A 26,062-nucleotide genomic window follows, 5' to 3' on the forward strand; every position below is an offset into this window, starting at 1 on the left:
ACATAACCACAGGTACAAGTCCTGACAACCTTTTCCGTTTCTTGTTCTTGCTCTCTTACGCTTTCCAGGGTCCCTGCTAAAAATGTTGGAGAGGCAGTAAATTAGCCTGTATCAAATTCAGCATGTGTCTGTCCCTCCAGCCTTGGCTTGCTAAGAGTTTTTTTTTTTTTACTTAAGAATGGATATTGACTTTGATCAAAGTTTTTCTCCTCATTAAAAGAAATGAACTTTGTGTGTATTTAAGGTACAAAACAGGATGCTGTGGGATACATACAGATTTTTCAGAGAGGTGAGACAAATGAATGTCTCCATCTGTGCACACCCACCTGCTGTGCTCTATGAGAAGAGCAGCCAGACTCCCGTTCTGCCGGGTTGCACACACAGCACTGTTTTGTTACTGTGGCCTCAAGCGCATTAGTCTTTAGGTTGCTCATCCTGCCCACCTGCTTCTTTTGTATCCTCTGATCTCACCACCCTTTCTCCACCCCTGTGCCATGGCAACAACCGTTTGGTTTTCTTTCTCTGTATGTTTGAGATTTGGTTGAGGTTCTACACTGAGATTGTGATTGGTGTCCCGGGAGTTCACCATAACCGAAGACTTGGTCCCTAGACTAGTAGAATTGGGAAATGCTGTAGAACCTTTAGGGCAGGGTACCTAGTGGTTGTTGGCTTGTGCTCTCTCGTGAATCCTCATAAGAGGGAGCAAGCCTAGCCTTTCCTTTTCTCTCTAATGTAAGATAATGCTTGGCTTGCGTCTGCACAGACTGCGATCCTTGCTGTACACACCATGAGGTAATGTAGCCAAGCGATGGCTTCTTGTAGTAGTTTGTTCTTTGAGGTTATGATAAACACCATATCATAACATGGAGGAAAGGATTTATTCCATCCTATGCTTCCATGTCACAGACCCTCATTAGGGGAAGCCGGGACAGAAGCTCAAGTCAGGAACCTGGCAACAGAGACCAGGGAGGAAAGCTGCTTAGTGGCTTCCTCCCTCCTGTGACTTGCTAAACTTCCTTTTTATGCAACCCAGAACCACCTGCCCAGGGGTGGCACCACCCACAGTGGCTTGGACCCTCTCACATCAATCATTAATGATGAAAATGCTCCAGACCAATCAGATGGAGGTATTTTCTTTCTTTTTATTTTATTGGTTTTTATTGAGCTCTACATTTTTCTCTGCTCCCCTCCCTGCCTCTCCCCACCCCTTCAATCCTCACCCCAAGGTCCCCATGCTCCCAATTTACTCAGGAGATCTTATCTTGTTCTACTTTTTACTTCCCATGTAGATTAGATCTATGTTAAGTCTCTCTTAGTGTCCTATCGTTGTCTAAGTTCTCTGGGATTGTGGTTTGTAGGCTGGCTTTCTTTGCTTTATGTTTAAAAACCACCTATGAGTGAGTACATGTGATGTGGGAGAGTCTTCTGATTGTGTTGAGTTCATTTGTTAATAAAGAAACTGCCTTGGCCCATTTAATAGGCCAGTCCTTAGGTGGGTGCAAGGCAGTTTCTTTATTAACAAATGAAATCAACACAAACAGAAGACTCTCCCACATCATACATGTGATAATTGTCTTTCTGTGTCTAGGTTACCTCACTTAAAATAATGTTTTCTAGCTCCATTTTCCTGCAAAAATTCAGGCTGTCATTTTTTCTGCTGTGTAGTACTCCATTGTGTAAATGTACCATATTTTCCTTATCCATTCTTCGATCGAGGGGCATTTAGGTTGTTTCCAGGTTCTGGCTATGACAAATAATGCTGCTATGAACATGTCCTTGTGGTATGATTGAGCATCCTTTGGATATATGCCCAAAAGTGGTATTACTGGGTCTTGAGGAAGGTTGCTTCCTAATTTTCTGAGAAATCGCCAGACTGACATCCAAAGGGGTTGTACCAGCTTGCTTTCCCACCAGCAATGCAGAAGTGTTCCCTTTTCCCCACAACCTCTCCAGCATACGTTGTCATCAGTGTTTTTGATCCTGGCCATTCTTTCAGGTGTAAGATGGAATCTCAGAGTTGTTTTGATTTGCATTTCTCTGATGACTAAGCATGTTGAACATTTCCTTAAGTGTCTTTCTCTTTCAGCCATTTTAGATTCCTCTGTTGAGAGTTCTCTGTTGAGGTCTGTACTCCATTTTTTTTTATTGGATTATGTGATCTTTTGGTGTCCAATTTCTTGAGTTCTTTGTATATTTTGGAGATCAGACCTCTGTCTGATGTGGGGTTAGTGAAGATCTTTTCCCATTCTGTAGGCTGTCATTTTGTCTTGTTGACTGTGTCCTTTGCTTTACAGAAGCTTTTCGGTTTCAGGAGGTCCCATTTATTAATTGCTTCTCTCAGTGTCTGTGCTGCTGGGGTTCTATTTAGGAAGTGGTCTCCAGTGCCAATGAGTTCAAGTGTACTTCTCACCTTCTCTTCTATAAGGTTCAGTGTGGCTGGCTATATGTTGAGGTCTTTGATCCATTTGGACTTGAGTTTTGTGCATGGTGATCGATATGGGTCTATTTTCATTTTTCTACATGTTGATATCCAGTTATGCCAGCACCACTTGTTAAATATGCTTTCTTTTTTCCACTTGATATTTTTTGCTTCTTTATCAAAGATCGGGTGTTTGAAGATGTGTGGATTGACATCTGGGTCTTCTATTCGGTTCCATGGGTACTCCTGTCTGTTCTATGCCAAGACCATGCTGTTTCCAGTGCTGTAGCTGCAGTAGAGTTTGAAGTCAGGGTCGTGATGCCTAGATGGAGGTATTTTCTCAGTGAAGTCTCTCTCCCCAATGACTCCTAGCTTGTGTCAAATTGATAAAAACAAACAAAAATAAATAAATAAAAACACCTCCCCAGTGCAGGCTGGCTACGCAGCCTGTGCTGTGCTATGCTGTTCGGTGGTGCTCTGTTTGGGTGATCTACACAGACACTCGCACACATACACATGCGCACACATAATAATCTTAGCTTCACAGGTATTTTCAAGTTTAAATATGAGACATGAGTCTGGCTTCTTGTTTCTGTGTGAATTTGTCTGGATAGTTTTCTGTTCTGCTTCCAGTGTCACGATGTGCTCACCTTGTAAGGTAAGCTGTATATCTTCCTCTTAGGTGAAAGTCGTGAGGTCTTACTTAACAACAAAGAATTTTATTATGTTTTCAACTTCTATGCTGTTTAGCCCATTTTTTAGTGTTTTGAGTCAGTTTCAATGATAATTCATTTTATGTAGGCATTCTATTTCATAAAGTTATGCGTGTGAAGCTGGGCGTAGTGAACGCCTTTAGTCCCAGCACTCAGGAGGCAGAGGCAGGCGGATCTCTGTGAATTCGAGGCCAGCCTGGTCTACATAGTGAGTTCCAGGACAGCCAGAGCTAAATCGTAAGACCCTGTCTCAAAACACATGCATACATCCCACCACCGCCACCATCACCACCACCACCAACAACAAAGATATGTGTGTAAATGTTTCCTTTGTGGTTTTTTCTTTTGTCTGTTTCTCTTTCTTGATCACAACATTACTGAATTATTTGTGGGTTTTTTTTCCAGAGCTTGGGACCAAGGCAAAGCCTTCATACAGTCCAGGTAAACACCTCATCGCTGAACTACCTCCCCAGTCCTGTGCCATTCTGTCGTCAAGACTGACTCTTCACAGATCTAGCTTGCTGGTTTCAGTTTGCTAATATTTTACTGGATTTTTTGCAAGTGTGACACCTTTCAAGTCTATTAAGATTTGTTTTATGCCCCAAATATGGTTTACATTGTTAAATGCATTTGAAAAGATGGTAAATTCTGCTTGTTTTGGACAAATGATTCAAATCCTCTGCATTCTTCTTGCTTTTCTTCCTACATCCATGCTATTGCACTCCCATGTCTGGGTGCTTCATCCTACCATCCTGTGGAAGCAGCGTTTCTAAGGCTGTATTTGTTTTCTCCCTTCTGTGAGGTTTTGGTTTGTGTATTTTGAAAACCAGTTATTAGATGCAGAACAGTTTGAGGAGCTGTGTTTTCCGACAAACTAACATTTAACTTTACTCACGTACTCTTTGGCTCTGAGTAGTCTGTTGATTGAAACCAAGTCAGACATTAGTATCAGCCACCCCAGCTTTCTTTTAATAATTTTGAGTTAATATATACCACTAGTTTTAATAGTTTTATTTTTAATATGTTTATTATATTTAACCTGAGAATCAAAGTAGGGTCTCTCTCTCTCTCTCTCTCTCTCTCTCTCTCTCTCTCTCTCTCTCTCTCTCTCTCTCTCTCTGTCTATTTGATACAGCATCTCTCTGTGTAGCTAAAGCTGATTTAAAACTTGCCCTGTAGCCCAGGATGGCCTCAAACTCATAATCCTACTGTCTCAGCCTTCCAAGTGCTGGCTTAAATGGAGTTTGCTTTTGACATCATATAGTTGAAATTTGTATTTTCAATAATGTGTCTTTCTTATTTTTGTGCTTGGTGCATTATGCATATTCAGTAAATATTGGTGATAACACAGGGATATAAGAATGAGTGAATTCGCCGGGCGGTGGTGGCGCAGGCCTTTAATCCCAGCACTCGGGAGACAGAGGCAGGCGGATCTCTGTGAGTTCGAGGCCAGCCTGGTCTACAAGAGCTAGTTCCAGGACAGGCTCCAAAGCTACAGAGAAACCCTGTCTCGAAAAACCAAAAAAAAAAAAAAAAAAAGAATGAGTGAATTCCACCCAGCAGTCAGAACTGATGTATCTGCTTCCTAAGTATAGTATTTAGAGCATTTACATTTAATGTTGTTAGTGGCAAGTGTGAGTTTTCCATTTCTTTCTTTTTCATTTCTACTTGTCCTGCTCATTTTTCTCTTTTTCTTGGCATCCTTAAGAATGATTATTTTAATGATTCCATATAATCTCCTTTGTTAGTTTATTGTGCCTTTGCCTTATTTTAGGACTTAAACATTTGTTTTAAAAGTGACATTAAGTTGAGTCCTCCAGTTTATATAATGAAGATTAAACCGCCTAAGCCCATAGCAGGTAAGTAAAAGGTAGCACTTTTTTTTTGCTGTTGGTTCCCCTTTTGTTTTCCTTACTAGCCCTACTCCATGTTTTTGTTTCCTACTTATTAGCAGTAATAACTAATTAAATGCACAATTCTAAAGAGGAATTTTTTTAAACTCTGAGGCCTTAGGACTAAAAACCAAAAGGAAACACAAATATTACAAGAATTCAGTTAGTAGAATTAGCAGATTGGGGCTGGAGAGATGGTTCACAGGTTAAGAGCCCTGGCTGTTCTTCCAGAGGGCCTGAGTTCAATTCCCAGCAACCACATGGTGGCTCAAAACCATCTGTAGTGAGATCTGGTGCCCTCTTCTGGCTGCAGGCATATATGCAGGCAGAATACTATACATAATAAATCTTTAAAAAACAGAATTAGGAGATCAAAGAGATTGCTAGGAAGAATTAACTCATTCCCATACTTGTATATAAGTCATTATCACTCTTTTGCTTAATGTCTGCAAACAAGCACGGAGATCAGAAAGACAAATCTCCCTCATTCTAGAAGCTGAAGGTCTACCAAGGGAGAGTGGAAAGAAGCCACAGTACGGTATTTTAAGTATAATAACTGGAAACATTTAGGACTGTAAGAACAGAACTGGGAGGGCGCGGGGGCAACTAGATGGATCCCTAAGCCTAGTCGTCCATCCAGTCTAGCTTAATCAATGAACTTCAGATTCACTGAGAGACCCTGTCTCAAAGACTAAAGGTAGAGAATGATCAAGCATACCTATAGTAACAAGTACACAGACACTGCACACACACATGCACACATGCACGCAGGCACAGGATGGCATAGTGGACTGGGAATGTCTTAATGGGAGTGATTGCCTGCTGGGCATGAGATCCTGGGTTTTACTCTTAGCTCTAGAATGCAGAGGAGGGCAGAGACTATGTAGGAATAGCGGGAAGTGATGGTCATCGCCAGGTCGGTGCCTTTCTTTGTTGGAGAAACAGCAGCACAGGTCTTAGCACACCATGGGCATTTCCTTGGCCCTTTTGTAGAAAGCCTGGGGTGCTGGGTTGGAGGTGCAGAGAGGGAGAACATTTGCCCCTTTGCCTGGACTCTCTGAGCCTGTGCATTAAAGGGAGAGGGTGGGGGGCTGGAGAGATGGCTCAGAGGTTAAGAGCACTGCCTGCTCTTCTAAAGGTCCTGAGTTCAATTCCCAGCAACCACATGGTGGCTCACAACCATCTGTAATGGGGTCTGGTGCCCTCTTCTGGCCTGCAGCTGTACACACAAACAGAATATTGTATACATAATAAATAAATATTAAAAAAAAAAAAAGGGGGAGAGGGTGGCCGGGACTGGATCCCCATCTCACAGATCCACTGCAGGTTTCTGAGGTGATGCTTCTGAAGGAACCAGCAAAGGGAAACAGGATTTCATTGAATCCTGGGATCTCTTCAATCCAGGTACCACATTTAAAAGCCCCTTGGAGATTTTTTCAAAGATAGAGGACTACGGTGGGCTGGGCTCCGGGCAGAATCACTTCATCAAGGATGTGCAGTGGGAACAGCACACGGAGATCTTCTGTGCCTCCTACAGGAAGTACCTGGAAGGGGAGTGGGAGGAGGAGCCGCTCAGGTGAGCACAGGGGAGGAGGATCCATGTAAGCTCAGGTGAGCCTGGGTGAAAAGGAGCTGCTCTGGTGAGCGTGGGGGAGGAGAAGCCATTCAGGTGAGCCTGGGGGAGGAGGAGCCATTCAGGTGAGCCTGGGTGAGGAGGCTGCCAGGCCCTGCTTCCTGCAGAGCTCAAGAGTAGTCCCCCTCTAAAACTTCTTTGAGCTTGGGAGAACTTCAGCAGATTCTTCTTAAAAGTTTATTTTAATTTTACTTAATTAACTTTTTAAATTTTGTGCATGGGTGTTTGCCTACATGTATGTCTGTGTACCATGTACATGCGGTGCCCATGGAGATCAGAAGAGGGCCTCAGATCATCCACAGGAACCGGATTATAGACAGTTGTGAGCTACCATCACGGGGGTGCTGGGACTCCAACTGCTCTAGAATAGTGATCATAACCAGTGAGCACTCTCTCCAGCCCCAGCAGATCCTGGTAAAATGTTCTGTGGGGCTTGTTTAAATACAGCTATAACGAAAGCTGGGAACTAGAATGTCAAAGAAGGAATAGCTATATGGCTCAGCGGAACACTGTCCAAAGCCTGGGTTCAAAGCCCAGCACCTCAAACAAGGGAAAAGAAGCAGGAGCTTCATATGTATCTATGGAGATGAGATAGAGTTAGATACATGCATGACATCTTTTCTGTTTCTTCCTGGTTTCCAAAAAGGAAAAAACACACAAAGAGAAGATAAAAAAAAGAAAAAGAAAGAAAAAAAGAAAGAAGGAAAGGAAGGAAGGAAGGAAGGAAGGAAGGAAGGAAGGAAGGAAGGAAGGAAGGAAGAAAGAAGTTACCACCATTATGGACATTCCCCTCTATTTCTTCTTGCTATTTCTTGCTATTTTACAGCACTAGGATCTAACCCAGGGCCTCTGTGTGCCAGGCAGGATCTCTGCTGCTGAGCGTCACACCAGGCTCTCCTTGTCTTTCTAAACGTGATGTTGTATAGGTCTGCAGTTATTACAGTATGTTAGCAATAGCATATGCTAACACCTCAGTCAGCAGGCAAGCCTTGTTAGCCCACGTTCTGATGGTCAGAACTGAGCCCAGTGTCTGAAGTAGCCATGGTTTTAAGAACCAACTTGCCTCAAAGCTGTGTATGACTTTGGAGCAATCTTGTTTTCACATGACAAATGAGCTCTCTCCATCTTGCTGTCAAGTGCACCTTGAATGTCCTCATCTCAGGATATAGATTCTGAAGGCTGAGCCTTGATGGCAGCCCTTTATTGTGAGCTGAGACCCTTGCCTGGCTTGATGGTGCCCACTTAGGTCCTTCTGCCCAGGAAGATATTTAGGGACCACATGTATTATCCGCTGTGGGAATACCACGAAAGTCCACAAGTACTCCAAATAAGGGCCACTTTATCAGCACACTTTGAGTGTTGTGACCCCCTGGTGAGAAAGCTTTTATGGAATGTCACCCACGTCTGGCCTTTAAGAGATCTCCTCTGAGGACAGACGAGGCCTTCTAAAAGTGTGTGTGTGTGTGTGGGGGGGGTCCTTTGCTGAGTCTCCAGCCGTATCCTGCCGGCCTATGAGTGACCCACAACTTCACTAACACTGTCTTCATCTGTGACCAAGGTCTGTGTGGCCCCTCAGCCCCAGCATGGGCTGTCGTGAGGCTCTGGGAGGCTCATCCCCAGAAAATAAGCCGTCCTGCTCTTAGTCACATATTGTGCCAGATCTCTTCTTGCCAAGGGGTCTACGTGGCTCTGACTCCTGTCTGTCTTTCCCAGCACGGCCACATTCCACTTCCTTACTCACTCCATGATCCCAGTGCCAATGGATGTCAAGAGCTGTCCAGGTAAGCGAGAGTGGGACAGTAGTCATCTGGGAAGGGGGCTTCCTGGAGGTGTGCCACGTGGCAGACCTCACGTAGTGGGTAGGAGTGAAGGTGGAAATCAGGCTGCCAGTTGCAGTTTGGCAGTGTCTGTCTGGGTATGTGACTCTGAGCCCAGTTTCCCTAAGATGGAAGGCACTGGACTTCGGGTAGGGGCCGCCCTGGAAGGGCGTATGAGCATACATCTGTCACGCTGCTTCTGGTTATGAACGTGTAACAACCAGACCAAACTCTGACATCTAAGTGGATGTCTGTCTAGAAGATGTAAAAGCAGCCAAAGGCAGCTGTAGCCTATGCTAGGAATGGCCTCCAGGGAGGTACCAACTGTCCTTCCTGGGAAGTCCATCTTTCTGCCGAGAGGAACCTATTAGAACGAAACACTCCAGACTTGACAGGCAGGACACAAACCAAAGCCTATCTGATGTCTAATAACACCCTTTCTTCTCTTCCCTCCTCCAGGGGCAGCCCTTGTCCTCAGCATACACTGGACGGGAAGTCATAACTTCTTCCTCTATTCGCTGAACAAAACTCTGAAGGATAAAACTGGTACTTTAACTGCCGAGGCCGAGACAGTGCCTTAGCGCGGGGCTCTGAGCGCCTGCGCTTCTCCAGCTGAGCTGCCAGGGTGTGTCCTGAGGGACCCAGAGCTGTGCAGGCAGAAGTGGGGTGCTCAGTGGGTGCTCAGGGTCTGTCCCTGACTGTCATGTTTCTTGTCAGTAGTGACAGTGTCCAGAGTCCAGTGCACAGGGCCCTACAGAATGAATTGTGAATGGAGAGTGGGTTTGGCTTCAGAAGGCCAGCGCTTGGCTCAGCCCAGTGTATGTAAGAGGTTCAGTTTCAGGCCATTTGCTTCCCATCCCAATTTTTTTTCTTTGAAACAAAATTCAGGTATTATATACATCATTATATACATTATATACATTATATACATCACTGTAAACTGAGTGTATTTTCTGTAAGTAGCAAAATCCAGAGGGTTCAATACAGGAAAACCCTTTGAAGCTATAACACAGGTAGTGATTGCTGCTGGACACATCCATGGACACAGCCCTATGTGCAGTCCACTCAGGATAAGGTCTTGAGTGGCTGGCACCTGTGCTTTTTACATTCATGCTGTGCTCCCAAAGTCAGGTTAAAGCCAGGCGGTGGTGGCACACACCTTTAATCCCAGCACTCGGGAGGCAGAGGCAGGTGGATCTCTGTGAGTTCAAGGGCAGCCTGGCCTGCAGAGCAAGTTTCAGGATAGGCTCCAAAGCTACACAGAGAAACCCTGGAGAGAGAGAGAGAGAGAGAGAGAGAGAGAGAGAGAGAGAGAGAGAGAGAGAGAGAGAGAGAGAGAGAGAGAGAGAGAGAGAAGAAGTCAGGTTTAGTATGCATGCAGAAGGACTAGCTTTCCGCTAGCAGGCAGCCTGGCTTCTAATCCCCCCTCCTCCCCGCTTGTCTACTGATTGGCTATGGCCTTTAGGCAAGCTGCTTGTTTATCTCTCAGTCTTACCTATGCGATGCAGTTGTAATAGGATCTGCTGCATAGAACTCTTCTGAAAGTTAAATGCTACCTGTGACCTGTAAGAAGCCTATGTCCTGCGCATGCCCGCAAATAGCCACTAAATGTTAGCTATGACTTATTTTACTCTGGGAAAGGACACAGTACTGAAGAGAGGTGGAGAGTCTAGACAAGGGGCTCCCGGTGCTCAGAGCCTGGATCGGATAGACCAGTCTGGGCCTCAGATTCCCGGGGGGGGGGGGGGGGGGGAAAGGGGAGGAGAGGAGGCGCTGGGCGGGGCGGGGCCTGGCAAATGTCTCCTCCCTCTAGACTGTGAGAACGTGTGGCCCTGTGCTGCGCCCATTACAGTGTCTCAGATCAGCAGCTCCTCCTCCTACCTGGCCCTTGCCTGTGAGGACGGTGTGCTCATTCTGTGGGACCTGGCCCAAGGTGAGTTTCCCATCTCCCCCCTGACTGAGCACCTGATGGGTCTCCTCAGTGAGCCTCCAGGAGCTGGGGATTCCTTCATTTATGTTCACAGTCCTCTTGGGGCAGCTGGGCCTGCTTCCCCTTCTACCTTCCTGGAACACACTAGCTTCTATTGCCCATGTTGTCATTGAGAGCTGGCTCTGTGCCTGGCGGTATATCAGGTCCTGAGAGCACAGCCATCGCTTCCCTTGTTCCACTGCAGGGAAGATATGGCTCCCAGCACAGCCTGAGCGGTCCTGCAGCCTCTGCCCCTGCTCTCAAAGAAAGCAGGTCTTCTTCCATGCTGTACTGCCCCCATGCCAACCAGCGGGAACTCTGCTGGTATTAGAGCTGAGGGACCTAGAAAGCGGCCAAAGCAAGACCAGCAGTGGTCCAGGTTCCTGGTCCAGCCTGGCATATGCAGGGATGGTGACATCTGGACGGGTCCACGAGCCGGGCTTCAACAGGGATCGCAACTCAACAGTGACTCACAGCCCCATAGCCAACAGCTTGTTTTCAACTCAAGGGGAGGGTATCAGTAGATTCTTGCTTGGCTAAACACACATACAGTTTCTAAAGCCACATCCTCTGTGTGCTGTGTGTCATCCCTTGGGCAGCTGTAGGTCAGCTGGGCTGTAGATACCTCCATTCCATTGCTGCTTCTTCACCTCCAAGGCCTTGGTCCCCCATCTCCCAGCTCCTCTCTAGGCACAAGATTCCTCACGATGGTTCTTCTGCAATGGGCATGGGTTTTCCCTTTGCCGAGGCTGCACGTTGCTTGACTTGGTTCTTATCCGACACATGCCCCTCACACACTTCCTGGTCACAGAACTAGAACCCATGGCTGCTACCTCATCTTTTCTGATCAGCTAGAGTAATTTTTTTTCTCCCCAGGATTCCTCTTTGGGGTCATTGCTCTGCCCGAGGGGTGTTTCTGCCAAAGCATTCACTTCCTAAGATCCTTCCTGGTGCACGAAGGACGGAACGTGTATCTGGAAGGCCCGGTGAAGTCTGAAATGATGTGTGTGGTGCTCTGCACTGACTCTTCCCTCCACCTGGTGACAGCCAGCGGGACCAGGGGACCCACCAGCGAGGTGCTTGTGAAGAGGTCAGTGGCTGAGGGTCAGACAGGAAAGACTGGCAGCCTCTGCCTAGTGCCCACCGCCATACCTGCCACCCTCCTGGCCTGAGCACGGTGGCATGTGGGTAGGGCACAGATCTCTAGAAAAACTGTCCCTTCCCCATGCCATGTGACCACCCACAGAGAGGCTCAGCTCTCCCAGAATAACTTTCACCAATTTCCCCAGAGATCTTTAAGAAAAAAATTAAAAAAAACAATAAGGCCAGGCATGGTGGCATACACCTTTAATCTTAGCATCCAGGAAGCAAAGGAGCTTGGGTTACATAGTGAAACCCTGTCTCAAATGTTTTTTTTTAATGTTATATGCATACAGTGTGTGTGTGTGTATGTGTGTGTGTGTGCGCGCGCACATGCGTGCAAAACTGATGAGATAAACTGTCTGTGCCCAGCAGAAACTGATCATCCCCTGTTCCCCAGGGAACTGATCACATCCTCCTCCTTTCTCCTTGAAGGTTGCTATCAGCTGTCACATAGCAAATCTCCCCCAATATGACTGGCCGCAGAAGGCAGTCCTTCAGCATCACCCCCATGCCTGCAGTCAGCCAGACCAGGTCTCCACAGACCTTACCTAGCTTGCACAGGTGCTTGCAGGCCACTGGTGGCTCATCATCCGCAGGCTAGGGAATATGATAGCTTCTCTCCCACTCCTGGAAGCCAGCAGGATGTTGACCAAGAAACACTGGTTCCCTTCCTTCTGCTCTCTCCTGCTGGCTGCCCGAGGCTCCTCACATGCCAGTCTAAGCTTGCCCATCCGCAAGAGAGGGCAACAGCAAAGTACACATGCTTCTCGCACTCGTGGATTTTCTGACATCTGCTAAGATCTTACTGGAGAGATACGTGCCCTGGCCATGCCCACGTTCAAATAGTGGGAGACGTTTTATTTCCTTAGCTTCTGTAAAAATTTATTTTTATCTAAGTGTATGAGCACTTGGCTGCATGTGTGTTTGTGCACCGTGTGCATGTACCACCTGCAGAGGACAGGAAAGGGATTCGGATGCCCTGGAACTGGAGCCACATGCTGTTGTTAGCTAGCACATAAGTGCTGAGAACCCAGCCCAAGTCCTCTGGAAAACCAAGTGTGTTTAGTCACTCACCCAGCTCTACAGCCCGTTTTCAGGAGAGTTGCTGCTAAATATTTGGGTTGGATTTTTTTCCCAATTTCCACATAATTTTCCTATTTTCTTTCTTTCTTTCTTTCTTTCTTTCTTTCTTTCTTTCTTTCTTTCTTTCTTTCTTTCTTTCTCCCTTCCTTCCTTTTTTTCTACTTTTTTCTTTTTCTTTTCTTTGAGACAGGGTTTCTCTGTGTAACAGTCCTGGCTGTCCCTGGAACTCATGTCATAGACCAGGCTGGCCTCAAACTCACAGAGATCCGCCTCCCTCTGCCTCCTGAGTGCTGGGATTAAAGGCATGCGCCACCACACTTTTTTTCCTTTACTTATCATTCCTTTGGTTTAAGGATTTACCATCTTTGTATGATTTTGCCTCTAAACAATGAATTAAGTTGTGTGTGTTTAGGAAATTATGACTGGAATAATATTCTATGAGCCTTCAATTTGCTTTCTATTTATTCTGTTTATTCTGACTTGCTTTGTAACATTGACCATGAAAGCTATACATGTTGGCACATGTATGTACCTCCATCCAGTTCAGTTTCCATTGTGTGTTATATTCTGTGCTTCAGCAGCCTCCTGCTGGTGAGTATCTACACTTTTCCTGGTTTTGTTGTTTGTTTGTTTTGTACTATGAATGATCCCTTCATATATGTACTGGTATACATTAACTGTTTCTCTAGGGACTGGAGAGATGGCTCAGTGGTTAAGTGCACTGGCTGCTTTTCCAGAGGTTCTGAGTTTCATTCCCACCAATCACGTGGTGGCTCACAGTCATCTGTAATAGGATCAGATGCCCTCTTCTGGCGTGTGGGCATGTATGTAGAGCACTCATACACAAAATAGAAATAATACCTAGGAGAAGATAATAAAAGCTTCAAACCTCTGCAGAAGGGGAATTCCCTTTTTGTGCCCCGTAGGCCCACGAAGCACCTGGAAGAAGCCATCTGTACAGTGGCCCCAGTCCCAGCCTTACCTGGTATGGTAGGTCCTTGGTCATCTTCTGTGAGTTCATCATCCCTTCCAGAGACAGTTGCTGCCAGCCTGCTGCATGCTAGGCATTGGATTTGCTTTGGATATGTAAATGGATATGGAAGAGAAACCCCAAGGCTGGGTAGGGGTAGTGATCAGCAGTAGGGTAAATGTTAGTAGGCTCTGCATTCAATCCCAAGCACCAAATAAATACTAATACACCAAAGAGAATGTCCTCACCCTGATTTCGCTGACACTTCATCAGGACACACATCACCAAACAGCTGCCTCAGACCTAATTTGTAACGTAACAGAGGAGGCGCCACCTGATGCAGAAGCTGCAGCGGGGAGGGGAGTGTGACAGGAGGGGACAGCAGAGCCAGAGAAGCTGAGTGAGACAGTATTAAAAGGTACTAACAAAGTTCAGGTCAGTAGGTATGAAGGAGGAAAAGGGTGGGGATGGGGCGGAAGGACCAGCCTTTGTGTGCTGGCAGAGGATGCAGGCATCCCTCCCATCAATAAGACCCATAGCACTGAGAGGTGGAAACAGAGAGCATCGTCTTCTAAGTGGGACTAGAACCACGTGCTGACCTGCCTCTGGGTGTAGCTGGAGGAGAATGGGCGTGCTGGCTGGTCCTGCGGCATTCTGCAGACTCCCTAATTGTGTCAGGGTCAGAGACAGAGGTTAGTGAGAACGGCTGTGACTTCTGGTATGGTGTGGCAGTGGGTGAGGCTCTGCAGGGCCCAGGGTGGCTCTTGGAACATGAGTTTACGAATGTCCACTCTGTGCCCACCAGGAGTTAGTAATCACTGTCAAAGCTAGTGTCCTGTTGGGTCCCTAATAGTCCCCAGAAGATGAGTGGACCTGACAGGCAAGACCAGGAGAGTGAGTTCATAAGTGTCATAGAGGGACCCCAAGGGCATGTAGGGAGGGAATGAGGGCAGCATCCTGGACTGAGAACCAGATTTTTCCTTGTGGCAACGTATGTCTGAAGTGGGCAGATGCCAGGAGGTAGGAAGAGGGTCCCAAGGTGGACTCTACCCTCTGCCTTTCTGTGAGAACCAACTCTGAGAGTTCTTTCTTTCTTTCCTAGGTGCTCATCTTCTCCAAGAACCACTCTATAAGTCTCATGAACGTGACCAAGGCTGAAGTCATCTGTGCCTTTGCGGCCCCCATACACCACCACCAGGCGATGCCCTGGAAGCCGCTCTTCATTGTGTCTCCACACCGTCCCTATTTTCTGCTTCATGGTATGGAAGGGAATCTGAGTACAGCCACTTAGTGCTGGGGTCTACTATACTTTTCCCTGACCTTTCCTGACCGCTCACAAAAGCTTGGCAGCGGTTCTCAATTGCCTCCTCAGCCCCCTCTGTCCCAGGTCAAAAGAGGCTTCAGCCTGGTTCCCACAATGTTCTTTGATAAAATGCTAGCAAGGTCTTTGTTCTGAATGATTAAGTAATCCCCTCCCAAAACAAGCCAGGTAAGCCAGCCTCCATAGCCAGAGAACAGTCCCACATCCTGAAGACCCTACCCCCATAGAGAGACAATTAAACTGAACACAATGGTCTCCTCTCCTCACAGGAGCCCACCCGGATGGTAACACCACACATACTGATGGTGCCAAGGGCACCCCAGATTCTGTTTTCTGTTTCAATTTTGAGGACTATTCCCTCCTGGAAGATATCTCCAAAAATTGCACCATTTCTCAAAAGGACTTGGAATGTAACCAGGCCTTCCCCCAGGTGTTGCCCCTGGAGAAAAGATGCGAGCAGTATCTCCAGAAGAGGTAAGATCCCCCAATCCCACCCACCGCCCAACTGTGGGGTTGTGTCTGGTGAGACCCCGCCCAGCCACGAGGTGGTGTCAGGTGAGCCATCACTGAATGTGGTTTGTGGTTAAGAACTTTTCCATATTTAATTACTGCTAACTGAAGGGTTTTTACCACTTGAGCCAACCTATCCCACTCTGTGAGTGCTAGGCCAGTGAGAGATTCTGCTCCTCCAGAGACCAAGGTTCTATCCCCACCACTTACATAGTAGCTCACAACCATCCTGTAGTACCAGGGGTTTGATACCTTCTTCTGGCCTCCCCTGGTCCCAGACATGCAGGCATCAAAACACCTATATACTGGGGATAGAGATCCACACAACCATCCTGGAGGACCAGGGGTTTGATACCTTCTTCTGGCCTCCCCTGGTCCCAGACACGCAGGCAGCAAAACACCTATATGCTGGGGATAGAGACCCAAAGGCCAATCAGCAGGACCAAAGTCTGACCTGAGAGTCTGTATTAAGTTTAGAGAAAAACACTTCTCATGAATCAGCCTCAAAAGTGTTTTCCAGGGAGCTTTTAAAGGCAATGGACACAGAACAACTACATCTTGATTGGCAGTTGCAGGGGGAAGAAAAGCAAGCAAGCAGTTTAACAGAAGCCAGAAATGTGCAATTAGCTGGGGCATTTCTAGCCCAAGTTTCTAGAACAGGGTTGGGTACTTTTCCTTGGGGCTTTGAACAGCCAGGGGGCAGAAGGCGGTGGGTGGTGGTCTTCATCAGCTTAAACCAAAGCTACCTCCTGCTTGTGACAAGACGAAGGAACATCTGATCTGTTACACTACACACATGAAATAAGATCATTTTCTCTTTAAAATAAACAAGGTGAATGGCTCTTGAAGAGCATGCATCCCTGCCCATGCAGCTGTGTGAGCACACACCCAGACGTACATACCACATACAAAAGGGGAAGAAATAAAAGAAAAAGGAGGGAGGGAAGGAAGAACAAATGTTTTATTCATGTTTCCTGCCAAGACTCTTCTTTTTTGTGGACTATTAGATACCATTCATTATAACAGGCTTGGCCAACTGTGCCCCATGAACCATATCAGCACAATTATTCATTGTGCAAATTAAAATGTTTTGTTGGGTCCAGGGATGTATGTGCTGGTCAAGTGTTCCAGCCCTGAGCCACACCCCCACCTTCTAGTGTATTATAATAACTGGCTTTTTATTCTTTGAGAATTTCATAGATATCAATGTATTTTAATGATATCCATCACTACTGCCCTCCTCCACGCCCCCTCCAACTTTATGTACTTTGTTGTTGGTTTTTTTTAAAAGCCCTCTGCGTCCAGTTAGTGCTGCCCATATGCGCATTGGTGTGGAACATCCATTAGAGCACTGGCAACCCAACAGGGGTTCCCCTCCCACAGTAATCCCAACAGCCAGGGTCTTCTCTGATGGCGCCGGACTTCCTGGACCCTTTCCCATCCACACTGCAATGCTGACCAGCTTGCCCTGTGTAGTTCTTGGGTAGGCAGCCACAGCTGGGTGCATTCATGGGGCAATGGTTCTGTCGTGTCCTGAAGACATTGGTTGGCACTGACCTCTGGCTCTGGCAAACTTTGTACCACTTCTTCCTTGATATTTCCTGTGCCTTGGGAGGAAGGTGGTGTTAGAGATGTCCATTTAGGGCTGAGCATTCTGCATTCACTTACTCTCTGCACTTGGACCAATTGGGAATCTCTGTAGTAACTGCCACTTCTTGCCATATTCCCATATGGGCAAACAAGCCAGCAACTGTCCTCTTAGCTCCAGACCGGAGCCCAGGGGCTCCTGGGAGCATAGGCCACACACCACACAGTGCCTGGAAGCTGCTTGTCTAAGTGGGCTAGCCTTTCTTGCAGGTCAGGTTCTCAGAGGTAGAACTTTAGGGTCTGGTGACAGGCACATCTGAATTCCCATTTGCCCCACTGTCCTAACCCTTTCCCACACAGACTACAGGAACAGAACCAGAAATCCAGAGTATAGTCTGCATGGCTTTAGTCTGGAATTCAGTGGAGCTCTACTATACATCCAGAGTGGCACTTCTCTCCTGTGAAACTTGGCACGTAACTTTTCAGTTTTGTCTATTGATTTTAAGAGTTCGCTGTCAGCCAGGAATGATGGCACATGCCTTTAGTCTCAGCACTCGGGACAGAGGCAAGTGGGGGCCAGCCTGGTTTACAAAGCAAGTGTCAGCCCAGCCAGGTTACATAGCAATATATATATATATATATATATATATATATATATATATATATATATATATAACTTTAATTTTTCCTATTTTGTCCTTGGAGAAACTAAGAACCTGGAAACAACTAACCTAGATGCTAAGTTCCCATAAGTGTCCTAGAGCCAGGTTTGCCCCTGTGTCTCCTTTGGATTTTGTCCCTGTCCTCTGTGAAGAGTTCCCATGTCCAGCTTGATCTGAAATGTGGCTGTGGGCCTGAGAACCAGGAGTTACAATGTGGGTAGCTGACACTGGCACCTACTAGTGGTGACCATGGCAAACCTCAGAGACCTTTGAAAACGCTACTGAGCTCTGCCAAGAAAGCGTGGTGACTGCGCCTTTAATCCCAAGCAGAGGCAGGCAGATCTGTGAGTTCGAGGTCAGCCTGGTTTATGAAGTGAGTTCTAGGACAGCTGGGACTACATAGAGACCCTATGTTGAAAAACAATAAAAATCCAACAAAACAAAGGACAGTCTCTGTCCTTTGCCACCAGAGAGAAAGTCAAGGAGGAATGCTGGACATATTCTCATATATCTTTTCAGGAACTATTCCTAGAGCCAGGCATGGTGGCATAAACCTTAATCCCAGCACTTTGGAGGCAAAGGCACAGACAGGTGGATCTCTATGAGTTCAGAGTCAGCCTGGTCTACATAGTGAGTTCCAGGACAGCCAAATGTATAGGGGTTTTTAAATTTTGTTTGCTTGTTTTGATGGGTATGGGGACAAGGACCTTGGGGATGACAGAGATGTTTCCTGCCAGCTCTCTTTAAAAAGGAAATTTTAAAAATTGTGTGTTTGTGTGTATTCTTATCTGTATGTACACCACATGCATACACATGTCTGTGGGGACCAGGTCCCTGGAACTGGTGTTAGTGGTGGTTGAGAGTTGTCTCATGTGGGTGTTGAGAGCCAGACCTGGGTCCTCTGTAAGAGCAGTAGGTACTCATAATCACTGAGCCATCTCTCCAGCCCCTGAATACCCCCCCCTTTGTTTTGTTTGTTTGGCTTGTTTTCTTTTTTTTCCCCTTCGAGACAGTAGCTATGGAGCCAGTCTCGGAACTTGCTCTGTAGACCAGGCTGGCCTCTAACTCACATAGATCTGCCTGCCTCTGCTTCCCAAGTGCTAGGATTAAAGGTGTGGGTGGGCTACCACCACCGGGCTGAATTCTCATTTTTAAAAGCTGACCATAGACTTCTGCAGCTGTGAGCCACAGTCTGCTTTAGAAATGGTGTCTGTCACTCAGTGTTTGCCCCTGCTGTGTAGCAGGTACGATCGCTGTCCTTCAGAAGGCTGAATGATTCCCTTGGGTATTTTGTTTGTGCATGGGCTTCTAGGCACCCATCTTCCTTGGTCCTGCTCCATAGAGCAATGGGCCTGCCGCTCTCAGGAAAGGTCTGTCGGACTGAGGGTACAGAGATGAAGCCAGTGTGTCATCTTCCAGAGTTCCCCACCTGAATGCTCAGGGTCAGCCAGAGGACCAGGGGACTGGGTGGCTGCGGTGACAGCTCTCATTGATGGTTGTGTGGCCCTCAGCTTCCAAAAGCAGGTGAAGACCCAGATGAAAGGGCGTGACCAGTGGGCACGGCTGCGGAGGTACTCCGTTATTCTCCAGAAAGAAAACTTAAAGAAGTGACCACTCTGGGACCTCCGCAGGAGCCTCCACCTGACAGCCACTCCCCATGACCCTGGAAGGCAAAAGGACAGTGACAAAGAGCCACACTCCAAGCCTCGGAGCTAGTGGGGCCAACAGATTTTGAAACCCCTCAAATACCAAATGCCTCGTGGAGGTTAGATGTATCGGTCAAAGAAGAAACTGGAAGCTGCTGTGTGTGTGTGTGGCTCATCATTGCCATCTTGCCCTGACCCCAGCAGGGCCCAGCTCTTGGATTTCCCAAATCTAGTGAGGACCACTAGTTCCATAGGCCTAGGGGAGTCACTTCCTTCAAGGAAGACAGCCAGCCTGCCAGCTACTGTGTGACCCCTTCTCTTTCTACACTCTTTCCCACTCAAAACAGTTCTTCACAGGTTCTTTGACGGCCTGGTGTGTAGCACAGTAGGGAAGTATGTATTTAGCATGACCAAGGCCCTGGTGAGGTGCCCCAGAAGAAGGAAAATGAAGGAGGGCCTGGAGAGTGGAGGGAAGTGATGGGATAACCTTAGACCATGCAAATATGGGAGGTGGGGTGAGAGAGTCGGGACCTGGTGGGAGACGGACCGCTAGAGGAGGACAGAGAGGCACCGGGCTCTTTTCCAGAAATCGCCCCGATCGCCACACTCCCTGCTGCTCAAGGAAGTGTTTTTCTGAGGACACCATGTGGTCACGTTGAGAACTGCAGGAGGCTACCTCTCAGGCTGGCCCTAGGCTAACCCAGGGGTTCCCCTGCTGGGTCTTGACCGACCTTGCAGGTCTGAGCTGCTGCTTCGTTGGGCTCCCTTTCACCTCTTCTCGTGGGGCACAGGCCTTGCCCTGGCTGGCACTGACACCGACCGCCCAAATGTCCCCGGATAACACTGTGCTCCGTCCTCTCTTTCAGTGGGAAGGAGAATTCAGTACACAGCCCCTGCCTCCCTTCCCCTCTCCTATCCCCTTCCCCTCCCTCCCCCTCCTACTCTTCTCTCTCTTCCTCTCCCTCTCTTACCATCCCTCTCTCTCTCTCTCTCCGTTTACTCCCTCCCTCTCTGTCCTCCTTCCCTTCCTCCCTCCTCCCTCTCTCGCCCCTCTCTTTCCTGACAGCGCTTCCTGGAGATGAAGTGGAAGCCTTGGGACTTCAGTCTTAACCCAGCACAGGAGCCAGGCTTCACAAGGGGCGTGCATGCTTCGTACGCCAGCCCTTACGTCTGTTCTAGACATACAGAGAGGAGCGCAGACCCAGGTTACACGGGTTGAAACAACCTCCAACAGTCGGGTCAACTTTCCTGCAACCAGCCATCCAGCTCCACGGTCACAGTCAAAGGGATTTGGCTAACTGGAGCAGCAGCCAGCTAGGAGTGACACTTCTGGAGCCCCAGGAAGAGCGGGGACCTGGCATGGGAGTTTCCCACATCTCCCTCAGCCCTACTCCCTTTCAGCTAAGCTCTCGCCTGGGGTGAACACGCAGGACACACACAGTATCCAGGTACAAACCACATCCATGGCACCCAGTGCACAAAGTGGCCTGGGAAAGGATGCACACAGCACACACGGCTCATGTCCCTTTTCTGTGACTCTGGCTGAGTCCCAAGCCTGCCTCTTCTTGACCTGAATGCGGTCAGATGGTGATGTAGGTGACACGAGTCTGTGGTGCATGCATATCCCTGGAGGGAAAATAGAGGTCTGTCCCCCAAACTTCAAATCTGCCAAGGGGAGGGAGAGCTATGTAAGGTAAATGGAAGGTATCCTGAACCGTGTCCTGCCAGCTACAACTACACTGTCACGTCTGCCAGCAACACAGACTCTCTTACTTCCCGTGTGTAGAAGGGAATAGGGAGCTGGAAATTCCAAGGACTTGGGTGTGGCATCCAGAAGGACCAGCGAGACCTAGCCAAGTCCTTTCCAGGCTATGAGGGTTCAGTGTGCCATCTGCTGAGGAGGAAGCTGGTGGTTCCCAGAGAGGGTCTTCCCCTGGATGATAGAGGCCCCAAGGAATATCAGTAGGAGGAGCAGCGCTAGGGTGGTGCACACAGCACCCAGGCACAAAACTTAACACAGCATCCCTGCTCAGGGTGACGGGCACCAGAGGGAAGGTGCACATAAAGCCATGAGGCCTGGCCCCCCAGGACAAACGGCATTGTGGCGAGATGAGGCTAACCCTCAGCTCTCCAGTTCTCCGGGTTTCACAAGCTTGCTGCACGCTTACCCATGTAGAAGGCCCCTATTCACCATGAGTGGCCAGAAAACCTGTGATCTCAGCCACGTGCCGCTTGTCTAAGCATTGTCACTTTCTCTTTCTCTCTCTGCGAGGACCCCATCAGCCCCGTTTCTCTTCTACCTGATGCTAAGCCAAACTCTTGAGCCTGCTCAGGAACCATCCATCATCACCTGCTGATGAGGGCACTGTCTACCGCCACCCCCCTCCCTCGGCCCTGCCTTCAGATGGCATCCTTCTTATGTCCTCAGAAAACAATGGCTTAAATACTAATTTTTATTCTTCGTGCGTGTGAGTGTTTTACCTGTACCACAAGCACGCCTGGTACCGGCGGAGGCCAGAAGAGGGCGCCAGACTCTAGGCGACTGAGATTACAGACAATTGTGCGCTCCTGGGTGGGTACTGGGAACGCAACCGGGTTTCCCTGGAAAAGCAGTCAGTGCTCTTAACTAGGTTAGATGGAGAAAGCAGCTCCCTCACTGGAAGAAAGGCAGCTGGAGCCAGCGGGGTTCAGAGTGGGCTGCCCCTAGCCTGGTTGGTACCCATGTGCTTGTGCCCTGCTTCCTGGCGTGGGTCTGGACCTCTCCAGACCTTGTAAAGAACTCGAAGGAGTTGAGGTGCTGTCTAGCAAGGCTCCAGAGTCAATCCCAAAGCAGACACTTGGGATCTGTAGGACCCGTGAACCTCATCCTTCCTTACAACTGCCCACCATCAGTAAGACGGGCCTGTAATTGGGATACCTCTTAGGTTGGCTGCGAACCAGGGCGACAGGCTCCCCCACCATCTGCCTTGGGGCTGCCCTCCTAGGCTGTGGTCTTCATTATGAACTGACACTTGGAGTCTGCTCCAGGTGCTGATTGGGCCAGGAAGGGGGGGAAGGGGCCTGGGAGCAGTGGGAGGTGACCCTTTCTATCGACAATCCTGTGTCCCAGCCACCATTAGCAGGGACCTGTTAATGAAAATTCACACCCAGGTGCTAATAAACAGTGGGCTGCTCCCAGGCCCCTTGGAGGAGAGGCCCTCTGCAGGGAAGGGGGCTGGCAATGAGCTCCACTTATCTGTGAAAAGACTTGCTAATATCTTTAATTCCCCATCCTAAAACCCCGGGTCTTTGCCTCCCTCCTCCCTAGTGCTGGGATCAAAGGTACACCATAGCATCCATATAAAAATACTCTAAAATTAGTGAGAATAGTTGCACAACTCTTATGAATATGCCAAAACTGTCGCGTTGTGCTTTTTAACACAAACATGCCGCCTCTTGTGGCGGCACACACGTCACCACAGCGCTTCTGTGAGGCGAGGGCAGGAGGACCAGGAGTTTTGGGATAGTATCTCAATAAAATGCTTATTTAACAAAAACAAATACCAAGGCCTAAATTTCTGACAGTTGAGGGGGAGAGAGGGCTGTTGGGCCTGAGAGCGAGCCCTTGGCAGACGCTACTATGAGTCAAGAGCCCTCATAGGACTGTTCTCTGCAGCCCCCTGGTTGGCTGACGCCAGTCTCGCTCAATGAACTCCAGGTACCTCTTCCAGCTGCTTCTTCCTGATCTGAATCGCATCAGCACAGGTCAGCAATCAACAAAGTCCTTCCTTCACCTCACCCTAGCCCAGGCCTCCAGGAACCAAGATCACGCCATCTCAGCTCTCCTACCAGTGTTATGGATATCTCCAAGTCACGTGGGAGGGGCAGCGCCCCTAGCGCTGTAGCCCAGCGGCCCAGAGTGAATAGACACTATCCTTTCAAGGCTGAGCCCTCCAATGCCCAGGTCCTACGTGGGTCTGAGTCTTACCTTTACGCTTCTGTTAAACATACGCAAAGGTAACCAAGCCACAGTTTGACCAGGATGGGGTTAGAAAAAAAGGACTCTGGGCCTGTGTTTCCAGGCTGAAGATGGCAAAACTCTCTCTCACCAATCCCGTTAGCTTTCCTGCCACATGGCAGAACTTCCAGCAAAATATGTAGGTTCCTGCTTATAATCCCAGCATGAGTTTGTGCCAGCCTGGGCCTTACAGTGTGAGGTCCTAGCGGAGAGGCGGTGGGGCGGGGTGAGGGGACAGGACCGGGGACTGACAGACACACAAATGCCAAATGACACCAGCACAGACGGTTTATTCACAAATAAATAAATATACACCAAACAGAGTCTTGTTCCTGCTTCATTTTAGAACGTCTACCCTATGGGTCCCTCCTTCCAAGGAGGGCAGAGAAGGTACATTCTAGATGAGGCTCCCAACCCGGGAATGCCCACGTTGATATCGCTGGTGCCTCTTCCAGGAAATACTCGCTTCGAAGGTGCGGAGGCAAAAGGAAAGAGTCTCTGTGCTCAGACAGGGTGCCAGTCATCCAATGTCCCTTCGACTCTTCAGGCTGGCGGCCACTCCTGAGGCGTCCAGGTTTCCAGCAGGGCCAGCACGTCGCTGCTGAAGAGCTGCAGAAAGAGTGAACAGCGTCGCAGTCAACACCTGCCCGAGGGCCAGGTCCGCCCGCTTATGTGCTCCACGCTCCAGGTTCATCGAGCGAGCAAAGCGACCTTAATCCCTGCCGGTCCCCCACTTCCCACCCCGTTTGGGCACCCAGGGAACGCGGGGATGCTCGCTAGGGAGATCTGAAGTGCAGCAAGGAAATGGTCCGCGCTGTGGGGCTGTGCGTCGCCGCCCCGACAGCAGGCGGCGCCACCCAGACGGCGCGAGGAAGGGGCTACTAACCGGAGACGAGGGGCTGGGCTCCATCTCCTGCCTTTCCAAGGATGCTGTCTCTGTCTCAGCGTACAGGAACGATGGGTCCCAAGGCTCCGCGACGACTCGGGGATCAGGACAGATGGGCCGGGACCCCCACGACACCCCGCTGCAGGCGGCCGGACTCAGATGCTGACCGAGCGTCTGCGACTGCGCAGGGCTACCGTTCGGGCATAGTGGGCAGCCTCGAGGTGACGCCGCGTCTGCGTGCCGCTGTCGCCGGAGACTGTCCTCGCTGAGGCCCAGCACGGCCGAGAGGTGGCCGATGTAGCGGATGGCCAGGCGTAGCGTCTCGATCTTGGTCAGGCTCTGGCCGGTTGGTGCCACGGACGGCGGCAGGAAGCGGCGCAGCTCATGCAGCGCTCGGGCGAGCGTGCGCATGCGTAGCTTCTCGCGCTCGCTGGCGCTCTGCCGCTGCCCGCTACCCAGGCGGCTGCCGTGCGTCCCGCGCCTGCCGGGGGTCCCAGCGCGCCGGACCGGGCGGGCGCAGGGTGGCACGGGGCTGCCGACCTGGGCACCGTCCCACGAGTCCGAGGACCAGGCTGGGGAACAGACGCTGTCCCGGTCGGAAGGCATCGGAGGTTGCCGACGAGCGGGACCCGTGATCCAGGACTGGGCGAGCGGCGCGCACAGGGGCTGGGCCATAGCAGCGGAGGCCGGTCCATTGGCCCCACGGCAGCTTTATCCCGAGCCCAAGGTGTTAAGTGGCCCCTTCCAGAACTCATCAGCACATCAAAGCCAGCTCGGGCCAGGAGTGGGGGCAGGGGCTGACCATTTGAACCAAGAGCAGGGGCTCTAAGGTGCAGGACCCTTGCTTGGTTCAGTCTATCTACCTGGGCCGTATTTGGGGCGTTACAAAGACAGGCGTCTATGACCTGCAGTGCCCAGGGCGTTGAACCAGCCCTGCAAATAGAACCACGCTCAGAGAACGGAAGGAAGTTCAGCTCGAGGTTTAGGGTATGCCTTCCTATAATATGCAGGTTTTTTCCCCCATCACTTTAATTTACAAATTGTATAACGAGATCCTGGATTGCATTGGCCGACTGTGGACTAGGGTAGGAACCTCTAGACATGGAGAGAACTGTAGCCCATTCCTCCTCAGAAGCTTGGTGGTGGCCTGTAGCCCTTCCCTGATGTCCAGGCTTGGGAGGCACAGTGAAGAAACGATCTCAATCGGTGAGGTTGCTGGGTTGTCTGAGCAGGGGGAAAGGTGAGCCTGCGCCCTACACTACAAGTCATTCCTAGTCTTGACTAGATGGGGAGCTTGGTCCGTTTCCCAGTTCTCCTGTGTCTAGTGATTGGAAAAACTCAACAGCCCTGAGCTGGATATGGTGGCACACTTGGGAGGTGGAGGCAGGAGAATCAGGGCCAGTCCTAACTATATATAGTCCAGACTAACTTGGGCTGCTTGAAATCCTGTCTCAAAACAAACCAAAAGCAGGAATCTTCCCCTGTCCATGGCAGTCTTGCAATCCCACTACCTCCTAGGATGCTATCTGTTGGGTTCTTTTGGATGCCTTTTATTTTTTCTAAGATTCATTTTTATCACGTATAGGTATAGATGTGCACCGATCTGTGGCAGGGCCCGCAGTTACAGGCAATTGTGAGCTGCCTGAGGTGGCTTCTGGGAACTGAACCTTACGTTCACATCAGGAGCAACATGTGTTCTTCTTAGCTGCTGCGCTGTCTCTCTGGTGCACCCCCACTTTGAAACAGTGTCTCATGTAGACCAGGCTAGTCTCAAACTTACTATAACCTAGCTGACCTTTAACTCCTAATCCTCC

The 26,062-nt window shown here is 49.1% G+C and overlaps 2 protein-coding genes across 2 annotated transcripts in view; one reads left to right on the forward strand and one right to left on the reverse strand.

The window, feature by feature from the left end:
- The window catches only part of Wdr93 (WD repeat domain 93), a 38,452-nt gene extending 19,087 nt beyond the window's left edge, over window positions 1–19,365 (forward strand). Inside the window, exons 8-18 of the mRNA XM_038313956.1 lie at window positions 3,538–3,573; window positions 4,907–4,991; window positions 6,429–6,600; window positions 8,371–8,438; window positions 8,934–9,020; window positions 10,288–10,407; window positions 11,320–11,533; window positions 13,596–13,659; window positions 14,742–14,898; window positions 15,230–15,434; window positions 19,231–19,365. Coding sequence (XP_038169884.1) covers window positions 3,538–3,573; window positions 4,907–4,991; window positions 6,429–6,600; window positions 8,371–8,438; window positions 8,934–9,020; window positions 10,288–10,407; window positions 11,320–11,533; window positions 13,596–13,659; window positions 14,742–14,898; window positions 15,230–15,434; window positions 19,231–19,330 — 1,308 coding nt within the window. The 3' untranslated portion in view covers window positions 19,331–19,365. The remainder of the gene's footprint in view (window positions 1–3,537; window positions 3,574–4,906; window positions 4,992–6,428; window positions 6,601–8,370; window positions 8,439–8,933; window positions 9,021–10,287; window positions 10,408–11,319; window positions 11,534–13,595; window positions 13,660–14,741; window positions 14,899–15,229; window positions 15,435–19,230) is intronic.
- A 4,269-nt stretch (window positions 19,366–23,634) lies between these two features.
- On the reverse strand, window positions 23,635–24,923 carry Mesp1 (mesoderm posterior bHLH transcription factor 1). Its single transcript, XM_038314228.1, has 2 exons — window positions 24,249–24,923; window positions 23,635–23,971 (listed from the first exon to the last, which is right to left on the reverse strand). Exons 1-2 carry the CDS (start codon window positions 24,921–24,923, stop codon window positions 23,906–23,908), a joined length of 741 nt encoding a protein of 246 aa, XP_038170156.1. The 3' UTR covers window positions 23,635–23,905.
- Between the last annotated feature and the right edge of the window lie 1,139 nt (window positions 24,924–26,062).

The sequence above is a fragment of the Arvicola amphibius genome, chromosome 12 (genome assembly GCF_903992535.2).
Source record: "Arvicola amphibius chromosome 12, mArvAmp1.2, whole genome shotgun sequence".
Classification (NCBI taxonomy): domain Eukaryota; kingdom Metazoa; phylum Chordata; class Mammalia; order Rodentia; family Cricetidae; genus Arvicola; species Arvicola amphibius.